Source organism: Chaetura pelagica, unplaced genomic scaffold (assembly GCF_000747805.2).
Source record: "Chaetura pelagica isolate M959 unplaced genomic scaffold, ChaPel_1.0 scaffold244, whole genome shotgun sequence".
NCBI lineage: Eukaryota > Metazoa > Chordata > Aves > Apodiformes > Apodidae > Chaetura > Chaetura pelagica.
The window spans coordinates 65485-92469 of record NW_009953719.1 but is presented as its reverse complement, the minus strand read 5'-3'; the positions used below and the strand labels follow the sequence as shown (position 1 = coordinate 92469).

Below are 26985 nucleotides of genomic sequence, written 5' to 3'. Positions count from 1 at the left end.
TACCATGCGTGGTTGGGTTACTTTGCAGCTCTTAAAAATGCTCTAAATTGACTCATCCATGAAGATCGCCCCTGTATAGATAGCTAATATAAGTTCTGTGGAGAACTCACAATTCAGGATCTAAGTGGGGCAGAGGTTTTGAGTACAGGTCTCCAGAGAAGTGGGTGATATCTTGGCATTTAACCAGATTACACAGTGTTCCAAGGATAGGCGGGGGAATATAATAATGAGAAAGTGGGAGGGGAATAAAGAACTAATACATATAAAAGAACATTATTATTATTATTTTATCGTTGTTGTTAAAACTATTACTAAATTGCTGAAATAAAAATAAATATTACCTCATGAATTCCAAAGTGAGCATAGGAATCAAAGTAATAATCCCTGGATGTCATCTCTTCTGGATTGATGAGCTTTGCCATCTTACCTCGGCCTGGGCAGCTTGATTGCAATGGGACATGTATGACAGATTGAACTGGTTTTGGAACAACAGTAGGCTGAGGAGGCTGGGATGGGATAGGGCAAACCTAGGAGAATATGGAATGTTGTTAAGAAACTTCATTAAAAGAAAACATTTCTCTCTATGTCCTAGCATAGTGACATTATTGTAACTAGCTAGGAGACAGTGAAACAAAAGACATCTGAGAAATCATAAGTTAAGCTTAGGCTGCCCTCTGTTCCTGACTCTAACTAATTTGCTCTGTGTTGGAAAATTTCCTTAATGTTTTTTTCTCTGCAGACATAAACATCAGTGCAAAGTAATGGCAAATTATTGGTGCTGGCTGAAGTGAGTGACTCCAAACACTGACGTAAGGCAGTTAAGAGTTAGGTTTTTTCTTTTAGTGTTTTTTCCGGTCAAACTGCCACAGTTTTGTGAGAGGTGAATCGTAATAAATAAATAGTTCCCCTTCAAAGAAGAGTAGTCAATTTACATCTCTGCCAGAGAGTACCTGTCCCATGTAGCAGAAGTAGAAGCCTATTAGGTCTGATTCTCAGTCATTTGAGAAGCCTTCATAGCCAAGCAGCCTGTGGTAAACTGTGGTGATGATGTGTGACAATGCCAGGCTGTGAATACCAAGAAGTCACGTGCTGCCCATCCTGTGCTATGGGTAACAGAAAACTGGATAGGGCTGGTGATTTTCTCAGCCAGGAAAGGGACAACTAGCTGCTGCCAACTTCTATGCAACCAACTATCTCTGCTGGGACAACTGTACACAGATTGGCTGGTGGTGCTCATTCAGCACCTTGAGCAGAACCTCATGGTGCAGTGATTTTTCAAGGAAACTGTATATAGGGGAGTTCAAGTCATACAATTTGTAACATGAAAAATAAATGATAAGATAAAGGCAACTCAAACTTATTATGAACAGTTCATTGCAGGTCACAGTCATGATACTCTTTTTAAAAATTGTATTTTGATGGGTTTTTTAATTGTTTTTGTTTAACATTTCTTTTATAAAATATCTCACTTTTGACTTAGCTGCCCCCATACCTCAATATGCACATGGACATCCTCCCCTGACTGCTTTCCCCCCTGACTCCTCCTCTGTTTGCCCCTCTGCTTGCACAACTGCTCTTCCTGCCTTCAATGAAACATGTACTGGAGGTAGGGCAGGAATGAGCCTGCCTCCCATGGGAGACCATCACTTGCCAGGAGCTCAGGACTTCCTTCAGCAGAGTGCAGAGCTCCTGCCAATGTTCAAGGTGGTTTATTCAAGGGCTTTCTGGAGCTTGACATGCATGGTGGGAAGCAGTGACAGAGTGTTGCATGAAGGGTAAAAGTGGTGGCAAGGAGCCATGTGGAGGGAAGGGGTGGGATGGTACCATGTGGGGATGCTGAACCAGCATCATCTGCTGATCTGCATACAGTTGTCCCAGCAGATACTTGGCAGTGTTGAAGTGTTCAACAGGAGATGGTAGTGGCCAGTTGTCCTTGACCTTTCTCAGCCAGCAGTACTGTGTCACAGGGACCTTATATAGCCTGCTTTGTTTCGTGCCAACAACATCCTGGCTTGTATCAGAAATAGTGTGGTCAGCAGGACTAGGGAAGTGATTGTCCCCCTGTACTCAGCACTGGTGAGGCCACACCTTGAATACTGTGTGCAGTTTTGGGCCCCTCACTACAAGAAGGACATTGAGGTGCTGGAGCAGGATCAAAGAAGGGGAATAAAGCTGGTGAAGGGTCTAGAGCACAAGTTTTACAAGGAGCATCTGCAGGAACTGGGATTGTTTAGCCTGGAGAAAAGAAGGCTCAGGGGAGACCTTACTGCTCTGGGACTTAGGTCCTGCTGCTGTGTATCCTATCAATATGTAAGTCGAAGAAAATTAAGGAAATATTTCCCTCCTTTTACAGATTAAGCAGTTTCTAACCCCTTTCTTTGTGGACAGGGTTGTTAGATAACCGATCCATTTAAGGTATTAGCACAGGGCTGTTTTTTAAAAAGCTTTGAGAGGCAAGATCCATAACCCTCATTCATTTCTCGTAATCTCACATCTGAACATCTTGACATAGAGTTCTAAAACATATATAGACACCCCAGTGATGCATCTGACTTTCAGATCTGTGGAGCTGCCCATGTGCATCAATGGAAACTGTTGAAATTCTTCTTTCTTGAAAACTGGACCTAAGTCAACATGGACTTATGAGGTTATATGGATGTAAAATTCTTGCAATACAAAAGAGAAATGGGTATTCAAAAATCATAAGAGTATTTGAAAATTTGTGCCATTTGGATATAACCATTTGCCTACAAAGTGGCAAGATGGTGAAATATGCACAACTCATTTTTTAGAAAGTTGTGAAAAAAGCTCAGATATGTAGAGTAAAAATAAACTTGAACTTCAATGTTCCTGTCTTGATATTACTATGGAGACACAGGGCTGCAGGTTAATATTCAAATCCCTGGTAAACTGTTGTTCAAGCTGCAGTGTTTTCTCCTCGTTGTTTTTTGTTATTTATTACATTTTTAGAGCATTGGTGAGGTTAACAGTATCTTCTGTTTGAAAATGTTGTCTTTCATTAGGAAACTACACTCATTAAAATGGGATTCTAGAGTAATATGATTCAATTTCAGCACTCTCTTTCTATTAAATAAATGGTTTTATCATATCTAGATGTTAATTATACTTATTTCTTGGACCTGATAGCTTTTCCTGTCAGAACTAAAAGAACAGAATATGTCAAGCGGCATTTTCATTAGTTTGAATATAATAATATACCCCTCTAGCGTGCAAGATATTATCACCTGATACGCAGTCACCATAACAGTTCCAGCCTCTTCTTGCTGCAGATATAAAGACATAGCCAAATATAAGATTTGGTATCCTTCTGCTCCAATTTAGGCTCACTTTTACAACAGCTTCTTGGAAGTCATTACATAGCGACACAGTTTAAAATCTCCCTAGACTCCTTTATCTTGTATTGTTTTGAAGTAAGTCTTTGTCCCAAGTTTGTGGGAACATAATTTAAGTGATCTTGGGATTGAGCAAAGTATCTGGTTCATTATCTGAGAAGAGAATTTTTAATCTGATTTTCTGAGGAAATAAAGCTGCCACAGTATCTTGTCTGTGTCTCCCATTAATTTTTGAGCTTGTCCAAACCACTCTAATTTGATGGATTAGTGGAAATATCAAAAAACATTTGTATTCCTATGCATTTCTCGAAAAACAGAAATTAGGACGAAGAAAAGTCAATCTAATGATCCTCTGAAATTGAAGCAGCCAGATTTTAATTGTCATTCTGTCTACTTGCTCTAGGTTTATTGAGCTAACTGGCTTGTGTTACATGTATAAAGTATAGTCTCCAGATTAACCATGTTGTATGATCAATAATGATGATGTAGGAAGAAGTCTAGGCAGAACTCAGAACTAAGTTGGAGATAAGGAGAGAAAGAGCAAATACTTCAGGAAACAAGGTTTCATTAGCTTCCCTACTCATGGAAAAACCTTTTTATGCTAAGGATATGAAGTTCACAATGAGTGCAAAATGGCCAGAAATAAAGGAGTTCCAATGAAGACCAGCTGAGACAAACATTCAACTGCAGACAGATATCACAGCATGTTTTCAGGAAGTAGAGCATTAAAAAAACAGTCAAGAATGTTGGATTTTTTTTGCCTTTTGTTGGATTTTGTTTTTCTTAGTGAAGGCTTCATGTTGTAATATTTCTCAAGATCAGGATTAAATAACCAGTTCTTCAGCAGCTATAGATCTACTTTCTCCTTGATAAAAATTTGACTCGGTTTATTTTAAAATACAGATGAGTTCTATGCAACTGCAAATCTTTCTAAACTCTAAAACTGAAAATTTAGCCAGACAGACTCTGTAAGAAATTTGGGAGAAATAATTGATTCTTAAAACTGCTTGCTTTGCAGCTACTACTTTTTCAGTCCCTTCAAAGTCAAGCACTGCTCTAAAATTTCTGCATGGAGTGTCTGAAATGCCTGATCAAACTGTCGTACACAAACCTGTAGCAGGAAGTTCATTGTCCTTTACAGACAAGCATAGCCTAGAGTCTATCATGTTATCCCTGAGGTAATGTTGGTACTAAAATTATTTTGAAAACACTGAGGCATATTCTGAAATTGGAGGCTCTGTTGTTTGCTTTAGAATAAAGCCTCTGTCTGGAACAACTGAGACTGAGCAGTCATACAAAGAACTTGATTATAAACTAAGTGTTCAAATTCTCAAAAAGTCCAAAAGATAAAGCAGGCCTTCAGTGTGATAAAGGCATGGCTGGCATATTTAGCCTGCAGCATAAATAATGCCAAGTAGCAAGAAGGAATGCAAAAATCACAAAGGTTTGCAAATCTGATATTTGTTCAAAAGTTAAGAGAGAATTTAGATATCTAAATGTAAGTACAAGATAGGAACTATACCTTTGTGGATCTGCACCAGGGTACTATATACTGTCAAGATTCTTCATGGGGACTATCTGTTGGGAAAAACCCAGAATCTTCTTGGCGCAGGTCACAAATTAAGCAAGCAAATTTTCAGCTGGGTATAAAGGAATAATTCTTCCCCCTAATAGAGGTAAAGCACTGAAACAAATGCTTAGATGGTCTGTGGGGTCTCCAACCTTGTAGACTGCAAAACTCAGCTGGAGAAGGTCCTCAGAAGCCTGATAAAGTTATCTGAGCAGGATGCTGGACTAGATTACCTCCAGAGGTCACTTCCTTCCATATTATTCCATGATAGTATGATATGTACAGTTATATTTGTACTATGCAGGAGATACAGGTAGCAAAGGCAGGATAAACTTATAAACCTGAGCCTAATGGGATAAAAATGTGGGGTCATAGATTCATACACACAGTAGGAACAAAATCTGTTTCCATGAGATTAAAGAATACACAATATGAGAACAAGAAGACATGACACTCTGTAATTAAAAGATTTCTGAGCTACATGTAACAGAATTGGACAGAAAAGGTAGGAAATGAGATGACAGTATGTAAGGATGGGAGTGATGTGTCTGTAGCATTTATAAGTCTGAGCAGTTCTGAACTATTCTGTGCATCTGTGCTGGTAATAAAATTGGTCTTAATCCAATCTGCCCTCTTGACTGCTTACTGCACATTACAGTGCAGCTTGGGCAAAGCAGCAAATAACAGGTGATAAATTGTCATAATGGGTGTTGACATTTAATTGAAGGATTCACAAAAGGCAAATAAAACAAAATTATGAAAATACATAATCCTTCCTAGTGTTTAAAGTCTCTTCTTTTCTGACTAAAGAAGGTAAGATTTTAATTTACTTTCATAATTTTTCATTAATTTGGTAGCAGCTGAGACATTACAGTAGGGACAAAAACCCAGGAAGGTGTCTTACAAGTGGTCCTCAGCCTATCAGTGTCGACTGGGCAAAATTCTGATATTATCATGGGAATTCAAAATCCAAAACTGAGGTCAACTGTGAGAGCTAAGAATGCAGTTGCCAGCAATATGTTACATAATTGGTATACTTCTATAAAAATTTGAAGTGCACCTAATACCTAAAACAGCCAATAAAGGCCATTAAAGGAGCACTCGAATTGACGGATCACCATGGCATCTTCTCCTTCCTTTCAGTTACCCAGAAAAAAAAGGAGTATGTATAAACTATGTTGTATGTTTGCCTGCAACAGATTTTTCCTTTTGAGATTTCTGGTTTTCAGGAGTTTTGACAGATCTCTTCACAGCACTACATACAAAACTCAAGAACAAAAGGAATCAAGATGCACAGATATAAGAAAGGTAAACAGCCTGTTGTTCTGACAGGGCTACCAGAGGCTTAGCTTTTGTGGCAGTTCAGAAGGAAGGTTTCAGGAAAGTCTATTGCCTGTCTGTCAAAGTTACAAAAGAGGAAAAGCTGACATCAGAATTTTCCATTTCAATTAGGCTATAGCCTCTGGGAAATGAAGAGCTTTTCCAAGCTTAGACTAATTTTATTTCTGATTTGCCTTTCAAGGAGTTGCGCAACAAGAAGAAATATCTCTGCACTAATAAAATGCATCCAGTCTTTCATCTTATTTTAAAATATTGGTCACAAACTCAAGACATCTAAAAATAAACGGTATTAATTCAATTCCTGGGCATTCATTGCAGAGTCACCTCTATATTTGGTACTGACAAGTGTTAATTAGCATTAAATGCTTATGCCTTGCACCAATACTGGTATTTTAATGTCCCATCTGGCCTGATCAGTCAAGTACTTTATACAATATATATTCTACTTGTATACCATACAAATAGCACTTAGCTATAGTGTGCTGTGCAGGGGTCAAACTCACAGTACCACTTCCAGCTCACGTGATCAGGTTTGGCATGGCAGAGTGAGAAGGTCGTGAAACTGTCATATTGCTGGAACAGTTGTTAGTCTTTCCCTTCCCCTTGTATTTTGTAATATATGTAGTCAAATAGCAGCAGTCTTGTCTCAAAAGCTCCAATTTATGTGTGGCTGTCTGAGTGGAATCTTCATGTCCTCTCAATCCAGAGCTAGTTCTAGGGCACCGGAGTACAATGAGGCAGCAGCTGGAACAAGGGTAACAGCTCTTCCTGTATGTACATGAACAATGATAGCTCAAGGTTCCTGATGAGTAATGTTCCCTGTTGCTTGCATAGATTTGGCACTTTGTGATCAAATAGGATGAGGAAATTGTTTCCTACTATGTTCCCCTGAGAATAGTTCAAAGCCTATATTGTTATTTAGCAAGTCAAGATTCAATTCCTTTTCCTCTTGTAATGTGGGGCTCAGTAAATAATGAGGCAGTTTTCTAGGACTGCCATTGCACAGACTTGTTGGACTAGCTGGGGTGAGGATCTAGGTGTCTCACTGTTCTGCCCTTGCTGGCCCCTTCCTTTCTATGTGCATCAGAGAGGGCTCATCAGCGCCAATACTTCTGTTTTTTTTTTACAGTAAGTATAGCACACAGTGTAGATGGACTGAACTGGAGAATAAAAAGACTGCTTTTTCATTTTCTGCAGAGTCTAGCAATCACTGTGCAAAGCCTTATAAAAGAAACCTCCATAATGTGTTGTGGGTCACCCAGGTAAACTGATATAACTCCACATAAATTCTGAATCACAGACTATTTAACATCATGACTATGAAGCCATGATTAGTGTATAGAGATCTACAGTCAGAATGTTAAGGGACCGTTAACAGATGGTAGTTAGCTGAAGGATGGTTAGGCAATTCAGCTCTCAGTGAAAAAAAAAACAACAACAAAACAAATCCACGAAAAAAAACCAGCACAAAAAACCCCCAACAAAAAACCAAAAACAATAAACCAAAAAAACACCTTCTAACAAACCCAAAACATGTTAAGGATAAGGTCATTTTCTGAGGCATGAAACCCTAGCTACTCTTATCTGGAAGGAGTGAGCAGAAATATAAACATGACTGATGGTTTTTGATCTCCAAGTGAAGAAAGATATTAATGTGCTAGATTATCTTAAGATGCCTCACATCACAAGTCACAGCTTGCAGAAATAGCAACAGAATTTATAGGAGCCTATGCTGAAAGTTGAACGCAGTGAAGAGGAAGAGTTTGTTGCAGATTGTTGCATAAGAAGCTACAAAGTCAGAGAAGTGTGAACTTTGAATGGTGATTTCCTTTTGTTTGCTACTATCTTTGCTATTGCGTAAGTACCAGCCCTCCTGAATAGAATCATGGCTCCACTAATGTACAAATAAATAACAAATTATATAACTTCTTAAGAGAAACTCCTCAAGATAAACACAAAATAAAAAGGAAACAAAAATAGCCTGGTACTTCAAAATTATTTTACGTCACCCTGGCCAGTCTATGAAAATCTATTGAGAAAAAGTGAGAGAGACATTGACACTACAGCCCCCATTACCAGTGCTCATTATGTGCTTCTTGCAGGGGAATTAGCTGTACCACTGAACAGCATCTTCCCTACCCCATCATTATCTTGACTAACTCTCTAGTGACAGCCAACAAAAACCAGAAAGTGCTAATCAAGTTTTTAGGACTTTTATCAGTATTAGGCAGTAGGCTGAAATTTACATGAAAAAGTAGAGCTCTGCTATTTTTAGAGGCTAATTATTAACAAAAAATAGCCAGAGAATTCTATCTGTACAAATTATTTTCTTAAATTAGCAGAAAATTTAATGCAAGTCCTCCTCTGCTTAGCAAATTTCTAATGCACTGATCCCTGAAAGTCACTTTGCATCTGATATGTCATTTTCTTGCCCTCTCACTGAGCTTCAGATCCTGCACAATATTGTCCCAAAAGAATAACTGACATAAACAACAGTTCTAGGAAGACATATCCTGTAGGCTTTGCTGAGCTTTAGGATGAGGAAGGAAAACCATTTTGAATTGAATACCTACTCCATGTCCTAGCCAAGCTTTTGATTTACACTTCAGTATAGTTTCAGATGTAGTTCAGCAATACTGTAGAGCAGGTCTCTGCCTAAAAAGTATCCAGGTTTACCCGTTATTACTTGTTAGCCTCTGCGGGATAAATGAGGACAGAAAGCAGAACAAGACTGAGAAATGGCAGCTCCTGAGCTGAAGTGCCAGAGAAAAATACCATACTGATTTACACTGGTTTTACACATTCAGCGCTGCTTCAGAACTGCCAAAAACAGGCAAAAACATTGACTAGAAGTCCCGCATTTGGCACTTTCATTTGTCAATTAGGAAAAAATAGTGTTTCCCTTCACAGAGCAAAGCCACCCTACTGCTGCAGAAAGAAAAGGGTTAACAGTTACGAAGATTCCAGGTTTCCAAACCAGGTGGGTTTGTGTAATGGCCAGAGGGGACGTCAGACCCGGGCGATGGCCAACCAATCTCAGAACTGAAACAACAAAATACTGGAGATACAAGGGTGTTAAATTTCTGCCTTCGTATGTAAACTAAGGAGTGACAATAACCAACCAATCATTTATTTCACTGAAGTTTCCTCTTTGTTGTCATTTTGTTATTACAAGGCTGCAGCTCATTTATCAAGAGGTGTGCTAGCTTTGTGAATTATTGCCTGGCACCCTTTTCTGCACCGAACTGGAATAAAACAAATACTTTGACTCTGTTTGGATTGCTTTTTGCACACCGGGTGAAGAACCCAGATTTGGGACAACACTACCACTTTCTTTGGAGCTGTGGCTCACTGGGTCTTAATATGTTGGAGAATATATTTTCTCCCGATCACACATCATAACCAGACTGGCAGTTTTTGTGTCCTCTGTGTTGATTTTCAGTCCATCTCACTGTGTGACTATGAAGTCGAAAAGGAAAGGTCAGCATGACTAAAGGAAGGGAGCGTTTACTGAGCACTGGTAGGAAGATGCCAAGCACTAATATCTTCAGCCTTAAGCACCAAGTAAAAGAGATAAGAGAAAACAATTTACTGTGAACTTACCTAATTAACATACTAAAACATTCTCTCAGGCTGGAGAGAACCTCTACTCACAAAATCCCCCTACCCCCTGAACATGTCTATACTGCCACCTTTAAGTGGAAGCGAAGAACTGCTTAACCAATTGCGTAGATAAATTCTATCCGTCCACTTAGAGAAGGTAATTTTGCGGTTGTGGTGTATAAAAGAAACCTTGTGTTATGGGGAAGGTGTGCTAGATCTGTGGATTTACCACCTAGCACCCTTTTCTGTGCAGAACTGGAATAAATAAATATCTCTATTCTGTGTGCTTATGGGATTCCTGCACACCAAGTAAAAGGACTCCGTTTTGGGACAACAACTGAAGGAGTCAGACATTTCTTTCTGTGAGTCCTCCAACTACTGAACAGTTTTGTGTCTGACTAAACACGTAGAGATGGAGTATGACCCTCTGAATGTTCCTCTAAAATGGAAGAAGGCTCACTGGAAATGGGCAAGGGTGATGTGCCCGTGAAACTCAGGGAATAATTCAGGGTGTGATTGACCATAGTTGTTGCAAAGAAGCTGACTTTATCTCAACACAAAGGGGATGAGATGATGGCCTTTGTTTCAGATAAGAAGTTATCAACAGCTGAGTGGATTAACTGGTGCTTTAAATGTTTCTTCCCTTGAAAGAGCACAAGTGTCTCTACTGTCTAGTCAGACTTGCCTGGGGGAAGAGATTACATAGTTCAACTCAACACAAAGAACTAAAGTTGAACAAGTAACAGAATAATTTCAATGAAAGCAAGGGGGTTGAGCTGCCTTCAACTTCTATATTCCTTCCCAGTGACTGAGAACACCCAGTGCCATGACAGTGAGCATGTTACAAAAAAACTAGTAATGGGAATCACATTGGTATTATGATTGATTTTGCTAAATGTAATTTACAATTGTATTGTTTTCAGTGTATTACGTATCACTCTACTAAATCAGTCACCCCATGTGACATCAACTGTCTTCAAATAAGACACTAAGACATCTGATATTTAATGTTACACTCTCCATATATAAACTATCTAAAAGTAACTGGTCCTGACAGTATTCGGCCTTAACACCTATCTTCAACTAGTATTTTCATTCACAATTATCAGAATAAAACTCTTGTGAGGACATTCAAAGCTCTCTTTTTATCAGATGCAAAGGGCCCAGCTGTAAGCAAATCACTGGAGAGAAAACTGCTGGAAAACCTTTAGCTTATGCTCAGAAGTCCCAGATGCTAAAACAAAAATAGTAGCTTTTCTGCCTCACAAGCATAGTTAAGTGTAGGATGGAAGAGAAGTTCTGACTCTATTCACTCTTGGGCACATGAAGTTCAGGAAGACATTTCCACTCAAGATCTACAGTGAAGAGCATGTATCTTCTCTTCCCTCTCCAGGCTTACCTTGGAGTGAGAATGTATGGATTTCATACTTAATTATTTCAAGGTTTGGTCTACCTTAAACCACCTCCATTGTTGTTCATTAAGGGGCTGTTTCCATGCTGACTGTTGCTGTTAAAGTTGCTTTCCCTTTGCATTGCAATATGCATAAGGGGCTGGGTGTTACATCTCAGCACTTCCATTGATGCTGATCCATAAAGCAGGATACGTTACTGTGCAGAGAGCAGGCATGCTCTTGGCTAAAACAGGATGGAAATTCTTGCTTTATTTATGGACACAATATAGAATGCTTTGTCCACAAAATCCAACTGTCTGACTGTTGTCATTGTCTCTTTTCAAGAAGCAACTGCTATTTCCATCGCACAGTGTCAGCTGAAGCTGAGTATTTCCTGCAGGTCTCAGGAACGCAAGGGCAGACTGCTTTCTGCTATCCTGTTTCTGTAGCTACCACACAACCTCTTATGCTTTTCTCTTGATATAGGTCCTGATTCTTCCTTCTTGTGAAAGCTTTGGCTCTGCCTAGTGCCTTCACAAGAGCACATAGGCAGCAAGAGTTTCACGGTCATGGATGAGAGGTTCATCCTTCCCTGTACTTATGCAGTAATAGAGGAGTAATTCAAAGTGTCGCTGTAGAAGCACTACAGATTGAAGAAGCATCTTTACTTAGAAGCACTGTAGAGCAAAAAAGAAATTAATAGAGAAAACAAGAGCAGAAAATGTAACTGACAGTAGAAAGATCTGTATAACTGGACTTCTGTTCAAATTAGACTTGCACTGATGGGAGTGTAAATAGGTTGATTAGCATGAAGACAGATGTTCTCTGATACACATCTAATCACTTATTTTCACTGAGTCATGTGGCTTTTCTTAACCTGAAAAGCTTAGAGAAGGAACCTCAGCTTTATAAAGGTTTTTACTTTTCACAATTGTGAAGAAACCTTAAAAACACTGAGTAAAAGTTTTGGAGTATTGAAAGGCCTATGAAAGGAATGCATTGAACAAATTCAGTGTCTTTTTTTTAGCCATTCTTATCACCTTTCCACATATGAGGCTGGCATTACTGTTCTTTAGCCACAGTATGGGCACAGCATGTTGTACAGCAATACAAAATTCCTTATGGCACCAACCCCATCTGTGTTCTGACAGAGGAGCAGCTGTCCACATTCTCTTGCCTTTTGATGTGCTGGATGCCCTCCGCCCCCCCCTGTCCACATTCTCTTGCCTTTTGATGTGCTGGTGGATGCCCTCCGCCCCCCCAAAAAAAATAAAATAAATCCATCAAACTCTGTACATTGTCTAAGATAACTGTGGGTCAAAGGATAGGACTGAAGGTTTAACTTACTAGTTTTCTGAACATCAACGCTATTTAAGAAACAGAAAAAAACCCCTAGAAGACAGAAAAATAGAAGAAGCAAAAATAGTGTTTCCCTATAGCCTGCTGCTGGCCATGTCCCTGAATTCAGATTTGCCAAAGCTGATTTATCTTTTTCGTGAAGCTCAGGATCACAAGAACAGTATTTAACTCTCTCCAGTATTAATCATACATACATTATTCCCAAGAAAGAAACCTTCTCCCAGTTTGTCTAGTGGCAATTCCTGGAAGCTACAATAAAGTAACATGAAGAGTGGGAGAAGATTCAAGGTGATTCAAGGTTTATTGACACATAAAAGTGCATGTGGGGTTTTTTTGTGTCTGTTGTGTTGGTTTGTGGGGGGTGAGGGGGTTGTTGTTGTTTGGTTGTTTTTTTGTTAGTTAGTTAGTTAGTTTGTTTTTAAACATATCAAGCTTATTAAAGTCCAGTTTCTTATTTGTCCTGTTCATGGAATGACTGGCAGCTGAGCAGGTCAGAGGAGAAGCATCAGCTCTCACTTCTGAGCTGGCTGCACATTCAGAATTAATGGACAGGGTAAACTGTAAGGAAAAACATTCTGAAAATGTGAAAAACACAGAGTAAAATAATTCTTTATTTATTTTTTTTCATAGGATTGTGAATCAGAGGAATATGTTTTCAGGACTGTTTGTGCTGTAAATATTAACGAAGGTTGGCAGCTGAGCTGTGTTAGGCTCTGTATAGGATCAGTACAAAGAAAGAGGTTTCTTTAAGGTATGATTCAGATTTAAGATGGGCAGAGTTGCCATTCAGAGGTGTTCATTATTAATAAGACAAGTGGGTGGCAAGTAGGCCACCCACTCATCCAACTTGTTAAAGTATTTGAATTTATGTGAGTATAATCCAGATCCTAGTTCACCCATTTAAAGTAAAATAATGACAATGAAGAATAATAAATATCTGTTGATCCAACAACAGAGAACATCAGGACTCTACCCAACGAGTTCTGCGTATTTGCTAAAATTGCATGGGAAGTAAAATTACTGTCATCATGAAGATCCCAAAAGAATTACTTTAATAACTCTTGAACCTTTTCAGGAACCCAAGCATTGAAAAAGGCTGGTAAAAATAGGTTTATTTGAGACACTGAATAACTGGATATAAAACCATTCAGTACCAAATAAAAAAACAGTGCTTATTTTTCTGCTTTTACCGACAATATGTTAATTTTCAGCAGAATTCTGAAGCATGATGCAAGTCAGAGGAATGCACTGTCCTGCCACCAGCAGAACAACTGACACGACTTGTATATCACAAGGTTTCTTTGAAGACCATACCACGAAGGAAGATCTATATGACTAAAAGATGAAGGAAGGACAAAGGAAACTGACAACACACAACATCTCTGGGCAACCTGTGCCAGTGCTCAGTCATCCTCACAGGAAAAAAGTATTTCCTAGTGTTCAGATGGAACCTCCTGTGTTTCAATTTGTGCCCATTGCCTCTTGTCCTCTCACTGGCAAGCACAGAAAAGCTCCCATCTTCTTTGCAACCTCCCTTCAGGCATTTACATACATTAATAAGACCCTCCTGAGACTTCTCTTCTCTAGGCTTAACATTCCCAGCTCCCTAAGTGTTTCCTCATATGAGAGGTGCTCCAATCCCTTAAGCATTTTTGTGACCCTTTGTTGGACTCTCTCCAGTATGTCCATGTCTCTCTTGTACCAAAGAGCCCAGAACTCTACACACAACTCCCAGTGTTAAATAAAGGGAAAGGATCACTGTCTTCAACCTCTGCCCATACTCTTGTCTAATGCAGCCAAGGATACCATTAGCAAGGACACATTACTGGGTCCTTTTCAACCTGGTGTCAATCAGGATACCCATGTCCTTTTCTGCCAAGCTGCTTTCCACCTAGGTGGTCCCCAGCATGCATTGGTGCATGGGGTTGTTCCTCCCCTTGTTGAACTTCATGAGGGTCCTGTCAGCCCATTTCTTCAGCCTTGATTTGATTAGTTAAATTTTCTGATTTTATTTTTCTCATTATTTGAGATCACCAAACAAGGAAACAAGTAGATACAGGAATCACATGCCAGATTTCCTCTTTCTGGAAAAAATATGAATTATGAATTCTCTATTATTTTGCTCCTTTACACTTATAACTCACAGTTCCTAGAAACTCTGACCCCCGGTGGCCTGTGTTTTTAATAGGGATTAGACTTTCACATCTCTGATAAGTCTGCAAGTAATGAAAAATGTCAGATGCAGTCAAGAGACCCTAAATGTAACATATTGCATGGAAAAGATAAATGGTGTTTTATAAAACTGATATATATTATAATGACATATCTTATACAAAAATGTATTGCTAATCACTTAGGAATAAACAGTTGCTGGTGAACTGTTCTCATTCTGTGCAAATGGTATGATTCAGAATTGCTAAATCCTGTTGAAAATTATCACCATAGCTAGGTACTTGCAGTACTCACTTCTGTCCTTGTAAGATTGTACTGGTCATAGATCTATGTAGGGATATAACTTCTGCTTCCAAGAAAGATAGGTCTTGATCATACATCATGACGAACATAACAGTGACTTTATTATTACTGCTACATTGAGATTCTTATTTTTTAAGACTCAATGACTTAATAAGACCTTAATGACTTTAATAAGTTCCAGACTCAGTTTAAATTATACACATGTGTGAGAGGTGCAGAACATCCATTCAGAAATACAGCATTCACTTGCCCATTCCAATTGTAATATAATCCCAAGTAAACTTTTCAACATCTGTAAATTCAACTCATACACAATACCTGTGCAGGTTTAGAATAAATGTCTAAACAAGTACAGGCATACAGCATAGCTAAGTTAGAAGGCACAGCAGGCAAGCTGTGGACCCTGTGGGAAAGGTAATGGGGCCTAAGATCTGGCCCAGGATCCAGGCAGGGGTGCTGGCCAGGCAGAGGAGCCACGCCAGTAATCAACAGATCCGCAAACATGTATGTGTGCTTGTGAAGGTAGAGAGTTGTGTGTGTGTGCTTGTACTAGTCATTTTCTGCCTTTTCCCACTAAAGAGGAGGCAGGGACTTAGCTGTTTGTAGATTGTCTTTTCTGTGAGTCTTGTAAGTGCTGTTAAAGTCAGTGCCATATCTGTGGTAGCCTGTGTGACTGGCCACGTTGGTGTCCTCTGTGTGTGTCTTGGACACGTGTGCAGCCTCATCACTGATTGAACATGCAAACAGAAAAGTGCCAGTGATGTCCCTCAGCCTGTGCAGCGGCTCTGAGTTCTCAGAGCACCAGGCAGGGCTCCAGTGGCCAGGCAGGAGAGGTTCTGGGCTGGAGCAACTGGAGAAGCTGGATCACTAACATCACTTTAAAGTGTGTAAGCAGAGAAATATTCAGAAATTTACACCTGTGGTGTTCAGAAACACCCATTCAGCTCAATGTCTTCCTAGTTGCTGCATCCCACTTTCTGTAGCCTCCACTCCATCCTTGAGAGGTTCAGTAGTGTGGTTCAAGACCTAGCCACAAACAGCTGCCCAGATGTGTAACCCTGGCTCAGATTTCCTGATTAAAATCCTAAACTATAAGAGAGAGCTTTGACACAGCCTGTAGCATGGAGCCATGAAAGAGAAAATAAAGTGAAATACAAATTTAAAGTTCCAGGATTCAAGAAGAAAACAACATTAAAAGATAAAACATGCTAAAGGGGTCCAAAAATGGCAACAGCGTCATGAAGCACGAACATGAAACAATATAAAACATGAATGCTTCCAACAGCAGAAGAATCTGACCCTTCACTGCCTGCCTCATGGTTACCTGGCTTGCAAGGACTCTTTGTGTCTTATGTGATTTGCCTAGTAACTTGTTATTTTTAACCGCCTTTGAAATGTTAGAAAATAAATAATTGCTTTGCACTTTGAGTGAAATGTATTATGTCTACAAGAGATTCTCTGGGCATTGTGAAAGATGCTTGAACAGAGTGACTCAGAGAGAATGAGTGCACCAGTGCCCAAATTTCTGAAAAGGTTTTGAAAAAAAATATTTTTGAGAACAGGCTTTTACATATTTCTCAATATATTGTTACTGGGAAAAATGTTTAAATAAATTACCTCTGTGAGAGTAACTAAACTGCATGTTATGTATTCTAATTGAGTTGGTCTGACTTTCAAGTGTGCTGTCTTATTCTCTGACCTCCGAGATATGCAAATGTTACAGAATTTAAGAAAACAAGACCAGTTAATAGTTAATTGTGGAATCAAAGGTGCCACTGTTTGGAGGTAAGATAAACTGAAACAGACAAATGTTTTTAAATTCTCTTTCTGAATCAGGAGTTTGTATTCCTAACAGCTCAAGTTGAATTTAAACTTACTTTAGAGCTTTTAGACCTATGTACAAAATATAAGCTTGCTATTTCAACTTGAAATGGAAAGCTACATCTTCCTGTAATTCTCCACAACTAAACTGAATTTTGTCAGAACGCCCATACAGAGGATGACAGTGAATATGAAGGAAGTTATTGAATTAAAGCTAGGGCTTTCATGTGAAACTGCCTTTTTAAACATAGTTACTCTATAAATTTATATATATATATATATATATATATATAATTTATTGCTGACAGCTGCAGTTTGACTCCCTGCTCCGCGTTTTAGCTGGGAAAGGGAGGGGAGGGAATGAGCTGGTGGGTTTCAGGGCAGCTGGGCCTGGGGAGGAGCAGCCTCGGACTTATATATATATATATATACATATATATAAACATTTGATGTGGTATAAGACTTTAGCAAGGATTTTATCATCTTGCATTATATGAGCCCACATTGTCTTTACAGGAGTGTTTTCCCTGACATAATTCTGTAACACTGACAGCCTTGATGAACAAGGAAATGACAGTCACAACATAATACACAGTTTGAATTAGTGTAATTACAAAACATTGTGTGTGTATATATATATATACATAAAGACACATACCCTTGATAAGTAATTTTGTAAGTAAACATTAATATACATTTAAGGAACTTTACTTTTCTGTGTGGCTGAAATGACAAATGATCACAATGTTAAGGCATTTATTGAATTATTAAATGGCATAGACTTGCTCATTCAGTCCTAGTGATATTTATTGCATTTGCATTTTAGTTCTAAGATGAGGTGTAAATTTCTTGTTTTGAAATAATGTTAAAATAGAAACTTGTGTCACTGTGACTGAAAATCTTGTTAGTAATTAATTAATTATCAGACTTTGAAACTACACTGGATATAAATGTGTTTTTTTTAATGCTGATGGTACTTTGTAAATGCATGGAAAGAGCTACTTAGAATTAAATTTCAAGTTTAAAGACCCTGGTAAAGCAAAGCTTCTCAGAGGTCTGTTTAGTAATGGTGAAAGAAATATTAATCTTTCTTAAGACAGAAGAAGGCAATTGTGTGTATTTCTAAGACTGAACAGTCCTCATTTATAGCAATTAGGGCATATATGTCCTTAAGCACTCTGTAAATTTAGCCTAATGAGGCACAATTCCTCCTATTTGGCCATTAAATGTTATTTGGTTTTAATTTACCTAGTCTGAAAAATTTCATTGCAAGAAACTAAGATTGATAACCCATCAACTCCAGGCTTCAAGAGGGCTGCAAATACCACAACTGACCTCAGTTTGTTTTCAGCAGCTATGTAAGAAACTTGGATATATACCTAACATTCAGAACACAGGTAAACCCAGTAGGTCCACTGGAATTACTTTTGCTCTGTATTATGCAAGGTGGATGAGGAGTGTTTTTAAATATTCTGCCAGTATGGAACATGACCCTACAATAATTGCACTAAGTGCTACTGACGCGCATGAGCAGATCAAAGCGTTAAGCATTTATTACATTATTAATAGAACATTTACTGAAGTGGTCAAAGATCTTCTTTATGTTAACTTAAATAGGGTCTGAACTACACCTGTTAAAAAGATATCTAGGCTTGTATAGCTTTGTGTTAATAAGAAAATAAGATTTTGCCATTTCAGACTCATCTTTTAAACACATTTAAGAGATACTAGAAATTATACTCCTAGCATCTTTAGAAGATCATGAAACAGAATTATGAAAATTCTGTTCTTGAGCAAAACCACTGGTGATTCATCCTATTTAATACAATTTTATATATAGATGTGAGCTGGCTTTGTATCTATATAAATCACAAATAATTGTGCTGAAAATGGTGCATTTGCATGAAGGCAAACCTGTCTTAAGATCAGAATGCCTTTGCTTCCAGTAGATATGGTTAGAATCATTAGCAAGCATAAATACTTTTTCCTTCCACTTTACAAAGTGACACAGACATATTTGATGAGCATGAAGGAGCATTATTTGTTTTCTGTTGAGAAAGGAACAGACCTATCAGATAGAAAGATGGCACAGACTCTTCAAGCAAACACTTGTATTTAGGCTACATGAAAGCATGACTTGTATGAAAAATAAAAAGTCTTTGAGCACCTTGTTTGTATAAACACTTTATCTATCTTTGTCTCCTGTTATCTGCTTAAACAAAACTCTCTTAGAAAAGTAGGACACAAATTAATTGTCAAATACCGAGGAAACAGAAACATAAATCAAATTTTGAATTGACCTAGTTTTCCAAGTTCTAGGCTAACCTTCATTAAGACTGTATACACACTGTCATTGTACTAGTACTATAAACCATCCCTTTCCTTCTCCACTTTCACTTGAAAAGAGCTTGCCATGTTTTACTTTAAGGAGCTAAGCAAGATGCTGTATAATACAATGTAAGAAGATATCACTGTGTACTTGTGGTTTAGGCCCAGCCAGCAACAAAGAACTAGGCATCTGCTCACTCACTCCTACCTCCACGGTGGGATGGGGAGGAGAAAAATCTAATAAAAAGCTTGTGGATCAAGACAAAGAGGGTTCACCCACCAGTTATGGTCACGGGCAAGAGATCAAATTTTGGGAAAAAAAAATTTCATTTATCACAAATCAAACAGAGCAGGAAAAAAGAGAAAACAAAGACCACAGCTTAAATACATCACCCCACAACTCCACTTCTTCCTGGGCCCAAATGACTTTTTTTTCAAGTTCTCTACCTCCTCCCCCTCAGCGGCACAGGGAGAGAGGGAATGAAGTTTAGAATCAGTTAATCCCATGTTGTTTTCTGCTGCTCCTTCCTCCTCAGGCAGGATTCCTCAAAGTCTTCCCCTGCTCCAACTTGTGGTCTTTCCCATGGGAGAGTCTTTCATGAACTCCTCCGACATGAGTCCCTCCCACGAGGTGCAGTCCATCAGGAACAGACTGCTCCAGCACAGGCTGCCCACACAGTCACGGACTGCTTCAGGAACAGTCACCTCCCCTGGCATGGAGTCCTCCACAGCTGCAGCTCCACATCTGCTCCACTGTGCTCCTCCACGGGCTGCGGGAGGACAGCTGCTGTTGCACCACAGGCTGCAGGGGAACCTCTGCTCAGGCACCTTCTCCCGCTCCTTCCTCACCCACCTTGGTATCTGTGCTCCAGCGTTTCTCTCACCTCCCCCCATTACGTTTTCCTCTTCTTAAGTGTATTGATTGCAGAGACACATCCACCATCACTGATGGGCCCAGCCTTGGGCAGAGCTGGTTCTGGGTTTTGGTGTTGGGGACGCTTCCCGTGGCTCTTCCCCTGCTACCAAAACCTTGCCACACAGACCCCACACAGACCCAACATGGTACTGAACTTGTTGAATTTGTGGAAAAGGAGGCTAAGGGACAATGCAATAGATGCCTGTAAGTACCTTAAAAATGTGGGAAGTAGAAAAGGAATATATGTATATTTTTTTGCAGAAGCTACAAATATACATCTTGTTTTTGCAAAAGCTGTAACTATATTCTGTCAGGTATAACTGTAGAGGAAACGATTTCTTAGAAGTCAGATGCAACCAAAGGCTTGCGTGGTAAAACTTGAAAAGAAAACTGGTTCATCCCAGAATAGTGGTTAGAAATTTGGCTAATAGGTTCAGATAGAACAATAAGAAAAACTTTCACTGAGAAGTCTGTGCACCACTGAACAGGTTGCCCAGAGAGGCAGTGGAATCTCTCTGGAGATTTTCAAGACTTTCAACCAAACTTGATATAATAAAATTGAGATATATAATTTTAGTTCCATATTTTCAAGCTGACTTCTAATTTTAGAAATACACAATTATGAAAAATATAAAATTTTACATACATTTAGAAAGCTGGATTTTTTTAGATCTATTTTTTATAACCGGGATCTGAAAAAATGTAGCTTATAAGAAATAAAGCCATAATATTTCATGTTTCTGTACCTCTTAAATCTCAGTGTAAAACTGAAATACTAAGAATGAAATAGTGCATATCCTCTCACAGTCACTGTGAAGTGAGAGATCGGTTGTGCCAGATCCCATATAACAGCTGAAAGCAATAATATGCAAAGAGACTACATGGAGCCAGTGAGTACATATACAAGAACAAAGGAAAGAGCCAGGTAGGCTGTGATTAGTCAGCAATTACTCCATTCTGGCACGGTAATCTTTGTGGCCATCAATGCAGCCACTTAGTGGGCAATCTCCTCTTTGCTTCCTTGAGTGGAATGCTTCTTGTTTCTGTTGTTCAGAGGTTATTCCCAAATAAGAAAGATAATTATGGAAAAGGCAGTCTCATTTATCCTAAATTTACATAAAAATAAAGTTAGCATTAAAGCTAATGAGCAGGACAACAGCAGCAGGATCCTCTGTGGAATCAGAGGGAGGAGCAATCAGTTTCATAATTCACCCCATTTAACTGTTCATTCATCACCTCACTGGACTAAACTTCGTTAAAACTCTGAAATGTTGAGGCAAAATCTTATTAAAAGATTAGGCTCAATGCTTTTTCACCTTTATATATTTCTTCAATCTGTCTATACCACTGAAGGGCACAAGCCTTCACAATCGGGCTGAGGGTGAAGCTCTGGAAGGCATATGTGTCAGTCTTGCTAAGCTCACTTTTGGCATGGAGATAGAACAATTAGAAAGATGGCAACTACATAATTTCTTGCACTCTCCTCTGAAGAATTTGGTGCTTCTCACAGGCTGAGGCTGGAAAATGAGTTATGGCAATTTCTGTGTAAAGTTCTTCCTAGCAGGAAACCTCTCTTTTAGCATTGCCACAATAACACAATATGATACGGCCCATGATGTCACCAAGATGAACCATACCCTTCCTAAAAAATACCAGTCTTCTTGACACTAAAATGCTGTTCACAAGAACAAACTTATGCTGGTAGAGTATGATACACACAATGTTATTATTATCTTGAAATTCCACTTGAGTGATTGCTGTTATCCTTGATTTAAGCATCAACATTTTTAAATCCTATTTATATTATTAATGCCAAACAAAAGTTATTTATTCAATGGAGCCAAAGTATTATTGTCAATGTCTTGAATTCTTAGTATTAAGTTTGAGAAAGGAACAGAAGCACTTAACTACATTGAGATCTTCAGCTGATATAAATTAATACTCTGCACAGCTGAAGTTAGTAAAAGAAGATGGCTCAAAGCCATATTTCTGCTCCCTTACTCCTGAATTGACTAAGAAACCAAATAAGCCCCCATGACTAAATTAGAACTGCCTTGTTACTGGTGTAGGTAGCATAGACTACCTAGTCCTAACAGGAGCATCGTACAGGATCAAACTGTGGTGAAGTGAAATATTCCCTGCTTTAACTTAGAGCTGCGTCTACATATAGCCCTTGGGGATTTGAGTACATCCACAGTGAAAGATGCTTCACTGACATAATGGGTCAGCTGACTACCTTGTCAGCAGTGCAAAACACCTAGAGCACGAGCCACTGGTCTGGTCTATATAGCTCACCTACTTGCACACAACAGCTACCACAACTTTTCCCATTCAAAGTTATGTGACATGGGCACATGGCACACTATTCAGTAGGGTTGAAAGGTATGTCATAACCCGCTTCTTCAGCCAGCTATCTGACACCATGCCAGATCTGTCGTGACTTCTGTGAGTCTAAGAAGTATAGCACATAACAGCACTATTTCTCTCTTGAGTAAACATCACCCAGTCATTAATGTTTGTTTATGTATGGTGTTATAAGCAATTTAGTAACACCAAATAATAATCTTCTCCAGCAACTTTAGCCAGTAAAACACAGAATTTGGAAGTATGAGTGGGAAAGGTCAAAGGGATTAAATTATATCTCCAAGATCATCTAGTGCAATAGCCAGGAAAAAACTTACATTCACTGAATAAATTCAGTCCCTTGTTCTCTGTTAGGCACACTCTTGCTCTGCTTCTGTTCATTTGTACTTCAATAACTTAAGGAGAAACCCCTCTTACTACTCATTAATCACAAACAGAATCTCATTATTTCAACAGATTCTTCCCTCAGTAGTGGCATAACTGGATTCCATGCAGACAGGGTATTATAATCTTCTCACTCCTAATAACAGAGCAGTTGCTTCCACAGACCTGGATCTCATGACACTGCACCAGTTATATTCATCTGTATGGGGAAGCACATCTATTACGCCTGTCACTCCGAATTGTCAATTTTTTTTTCTAAACAAAACCCAAGCTTTGTATAATAGAACATTAATGGAGGATTCTATTTTGCTATCATTAATAAATTACCTAATGCCTCTATTCTTAGTGATGGAATAAGTGTGTTTTTTCCCTATAGACACTGCAAAGTCGTCAGCATAAGAATTGCGTTTTATGAAGTTACTGTGCATTTGCATTGTACAAAACCAGCCCAATTTCAGGTTCTAGAATTGTTTCAATTAGCGACTAACCTGTTATATGTACATGTATATGTCTCTTGAACATGCACATAAACCTGGCACTTCGTGTCACTGGAGAACTTAGTGCTTATTACACCCTTTCAGGAGCTTACTTGTCACTTAACTGGGAACTTAAAAGAAAGATGGGAACAAACTTTTTAGCAGGCCCTGTTGTGATAGGGCAAGGGGTAATGGTTTTTAACTAGAAGATGGTAGATACAGACTAGATATAAGGAAGAAAATTTTCACAGTGAGGGTGCTGAAGAACTGGAACAGGTTGCCAAAACAGGCAGTAGATGCCCCATCATTGGAAACTCTCAAGGCCGGGTTGGACTGGGCTCTGGCCAACCTGATGTAGCTGAAGATGCCCCTTCTCATTGAAGAGGGGTTGGGATAGGTGACCTTTAAAGATCCTTTCCTACCCAAACTATTATGTGATTCAGTTCCCCTCACCTGCCATAGATTCACAAGCTACGTTCAAACACACAGATCTGAAATCTCACTTCTTTCAATTTGTTTCCCATCACTGATATCAGGCCTGCTATTCATCTGGCTCCTATTAATAAATTTAAAATAAGAACCAGAAACCAAAATGTACAGCAAATCAGCACCATTAATTTTGCAGTATATTCATGCATATGTTCTACAAAGAACAATTTCTCTTTCACTTTGTTTTCTGTCTGAGTGCTTTTAATTATTTGCAGAGAACCCAATTCTGGATCTGATATTTATGCAAACAGTCCTGTTTAATTTAGACAAGTCTTCTTTCATGACTAAAGATACAGATCTTCATGTTTATATCTTTTCAAATTGAACTTCTCTTAAACTTGATGGAATGGCCAAGAAGAATAGACATTTTCTGAATATATTTGTGCACTCCAAACAAGGATCTGAAATAATTCTAGAAAGCTTGTGTTGGTGGGACCCCCATGGCCCTTAGTGAGGCTCTAAATGCAAAAAACTTATGGCTTTATTCCCCTTGATTTTTGTTTTTATACAAAGCATTTTAAAACATTAACAAACAAACAAAAAAAACAGTGGTTGCACTTGGACTCTGAGAGACAGACTGTTATCAGGCTGTTATCAGTACAATGAAATTACAAAACTATTCTGAGCCTGATTCAAGATCCAACAGCACCTGCAGCAACACCTCCACTCACTTAACTGTATTTAGTGTCAAGATATAAGACTATGGGGATAGTGGTAATGTAACTGTACAATCTGGTGTCATGGGAACACACTTCTTCAAATTTCCTGGTAATGTGATGTGCCTTCCTTGACTGGAAAGTAATGTTACTGAGCTACGGATTTCTTGTGTTCTTGTTTGAAGAAACAACGAGTATTGCCTTGCTGTAGCTTTGCTTTTCCCTTGTCTGTGTTTGTTGTCATAATTTCTTTAAGCTTTTTAGGCTAATGATCTAACACTATGGTCATTAAAGGGGGAGTAAATTCACGGGAACAAAAAGTTTCTCATAGACTATCCATGCTCTTTGTTTTCATGTATTTTTTTATAAACTACCCTACTACTGAAACAGTATACTTGCCAAATTTGACCAAAAGCTTGGTGAATACTCTTAATTGTGGTAAATGTAAAAGACATAAATAATTAAATCGCAGTGAAGCTGTAATGGAAGTCACTGGCTCAAATTAATGAGTAAGAACCAGAAGATTTTTGGAATTATTTGGAAGCAAGGCTTTTTGGCCATTTGTTAAATGTTTAAACTCCTCATCTCTCATTATAGCTGACTGGTTTTCACATTATGTCTGTTGCCATGGCATCGAGTACTTCAGAAATTGAGTATCAAATCATGCTTATTACTAGTACCTCATTCATTTCAAAGCAAATTTATAGCAATTCCTAACTTTCTCTAACACTGTGATAAGTCCAAAAGTGAGATGCTTTGTCCTGTATTCCTTCTTTCACAGAACATTTGCTAACTTCAGGAGAAAGTTAGAGAAATAGCGCTCTGAAGGTCAAACTGGTATCATATGACTTTGCTAAATATAAATGCTTGACAAGTGAAAGCATCAAAGATTTTGGCATATTTTGCTTGGTGTAATTCTAAGTCTGTGTGTATAGACTAGTCTCAGTACATAACAGATCTTAATATCACAAATATGAAAATTAATAAAATAGAAAATATCTTGACAGGTATTATGAATGTATCCCTTCTGGATTTCTTAAGCTAGAAACACTGCTGGATTTTTCTAATCTGCAATACTTTCACTCTCATTTAAAGCAATCATTACTGATGCATACTCAGAAGAGAGGAAACATAATTTTAATATTCTCCTAACCTTTATGCAGCACTGGAATTAAAATATCATTGCTAAGAAAGACTTCTGCATAAAATGACATGGCACTGTGTGCAGCATTACACAAGCAGAAAGACAATGGCAGTTCAACAACAAAAATACACTAATAGTGGATTTAAATAGCAAGATTTAAAGAGCTCTTCTCACCTAATTTCCCTGTCTAAAGACAATTTCCACTGAAAAACAGCTTTGACATGAATCGGCTATGCTTGTACATTTCTCCTTGAAACACTGCCCATGATCCTGGGACCTTTAATACAATATGTGTTGTCAGTACTACAACATTTTACAGATGTGCAGCCAGACTTCTTACTATTTATAGATGCCTCTTCTGCAAACAGTACTCTATGGGGTTGTAATGCAGTAGCAGTAACGTTCTTCGATTTAGTGCTTACATCACATCAATTTAAGAAAATTCTGCTCTTCACCTGACATGGCAAAGGATATTATTTATGAAGGTCAGGCAGAGAGAGCACTATTAGGAAGAGAAATGTATAATTCATGAGGGTCCAGAACACCTACTGGGGGGACTATGTGAAAGGAGAAGCCATTTGTCAGAGACATTGAAGGGAAGGGACATGGAGGGAACAGTCATGTGCTCACTCACACTGAAATGGTGCTTTTTGATTCTTTTTTTACCTCAGCAGGGCAAATGGGGAGAAGGGTCAATGCTGCCTCTGCATGTAAGGGCAAAGCTGCTGAAGTTGGTTGGGGTGCAATGTCCTTGGGGAGGGGAGGAGGTTCTGTACACGGCTGTGCTGCATATAGATTAGCCATGTGTTAAGCGTTCAGTGACAGCGCTAGGCACAACCTATTAACAGAAACAGGGAGTTTGGCACACACTCACACTTTTTTGCGTGTCTCCTCCTCATATGCTCCCAGAGAAGCTGGGACTGCATCCTGTATCCTTCTGCTACTCTAGATCTGAGACTTCACACACTGCTGTATTGCTTGAAAAGTCTCAGCGAGGTCAAGACAGCCCTAGACAAGTAAACATGGTCTGTTCTACCCCAATGTTGAGGAAACTAGAGGTGCGAGCTGGGGAGGAGGTGGCGGATTTCTTGCAGAAAACTCGAGAGCTCTCAGGGTGCCCTCCGGACCTGAAAGCAATGCAAAGCTATTCTCGGTCCTGCTCAGGCCTGCCGGGGGAAGGGGGAAGGCTCCTCCTGCCCTCCGCCCCCACCAGGGGCACCTCCGCTTAGCGATACCCAGGGCGCTGCAGAGACACGGGTACCCCTTACATCCCCCGGGTCATCCTGCCACAGCCCCTGCAGCGCTCTCCGAGAGC

At 39.0% G+C, this 26985-nt stretch overlaps 1 protein-coding gene across 1 annotated transcript in view; it reads right to left on the bottom strand.

The window, feature by feature from the left end:
- LOC104391175 (protein arginine N-methyltransferase 8) overlaps positions 1 to 26985 on the bottom strand; it is a 66799-nt gene that overhangs the window by 38760 nt on the left and 1054 nt on the right. The window contains exon 2 of the mRNA XM_010000410.1: positions 342 to 527. Within this exon, the coding sequence (XP_009998712.1) occupies positions 342 to 527 (186 nt within the window). The remainder of the gene's footprint in view (positions 1 to 341; positions 528 to 26985) is intronic.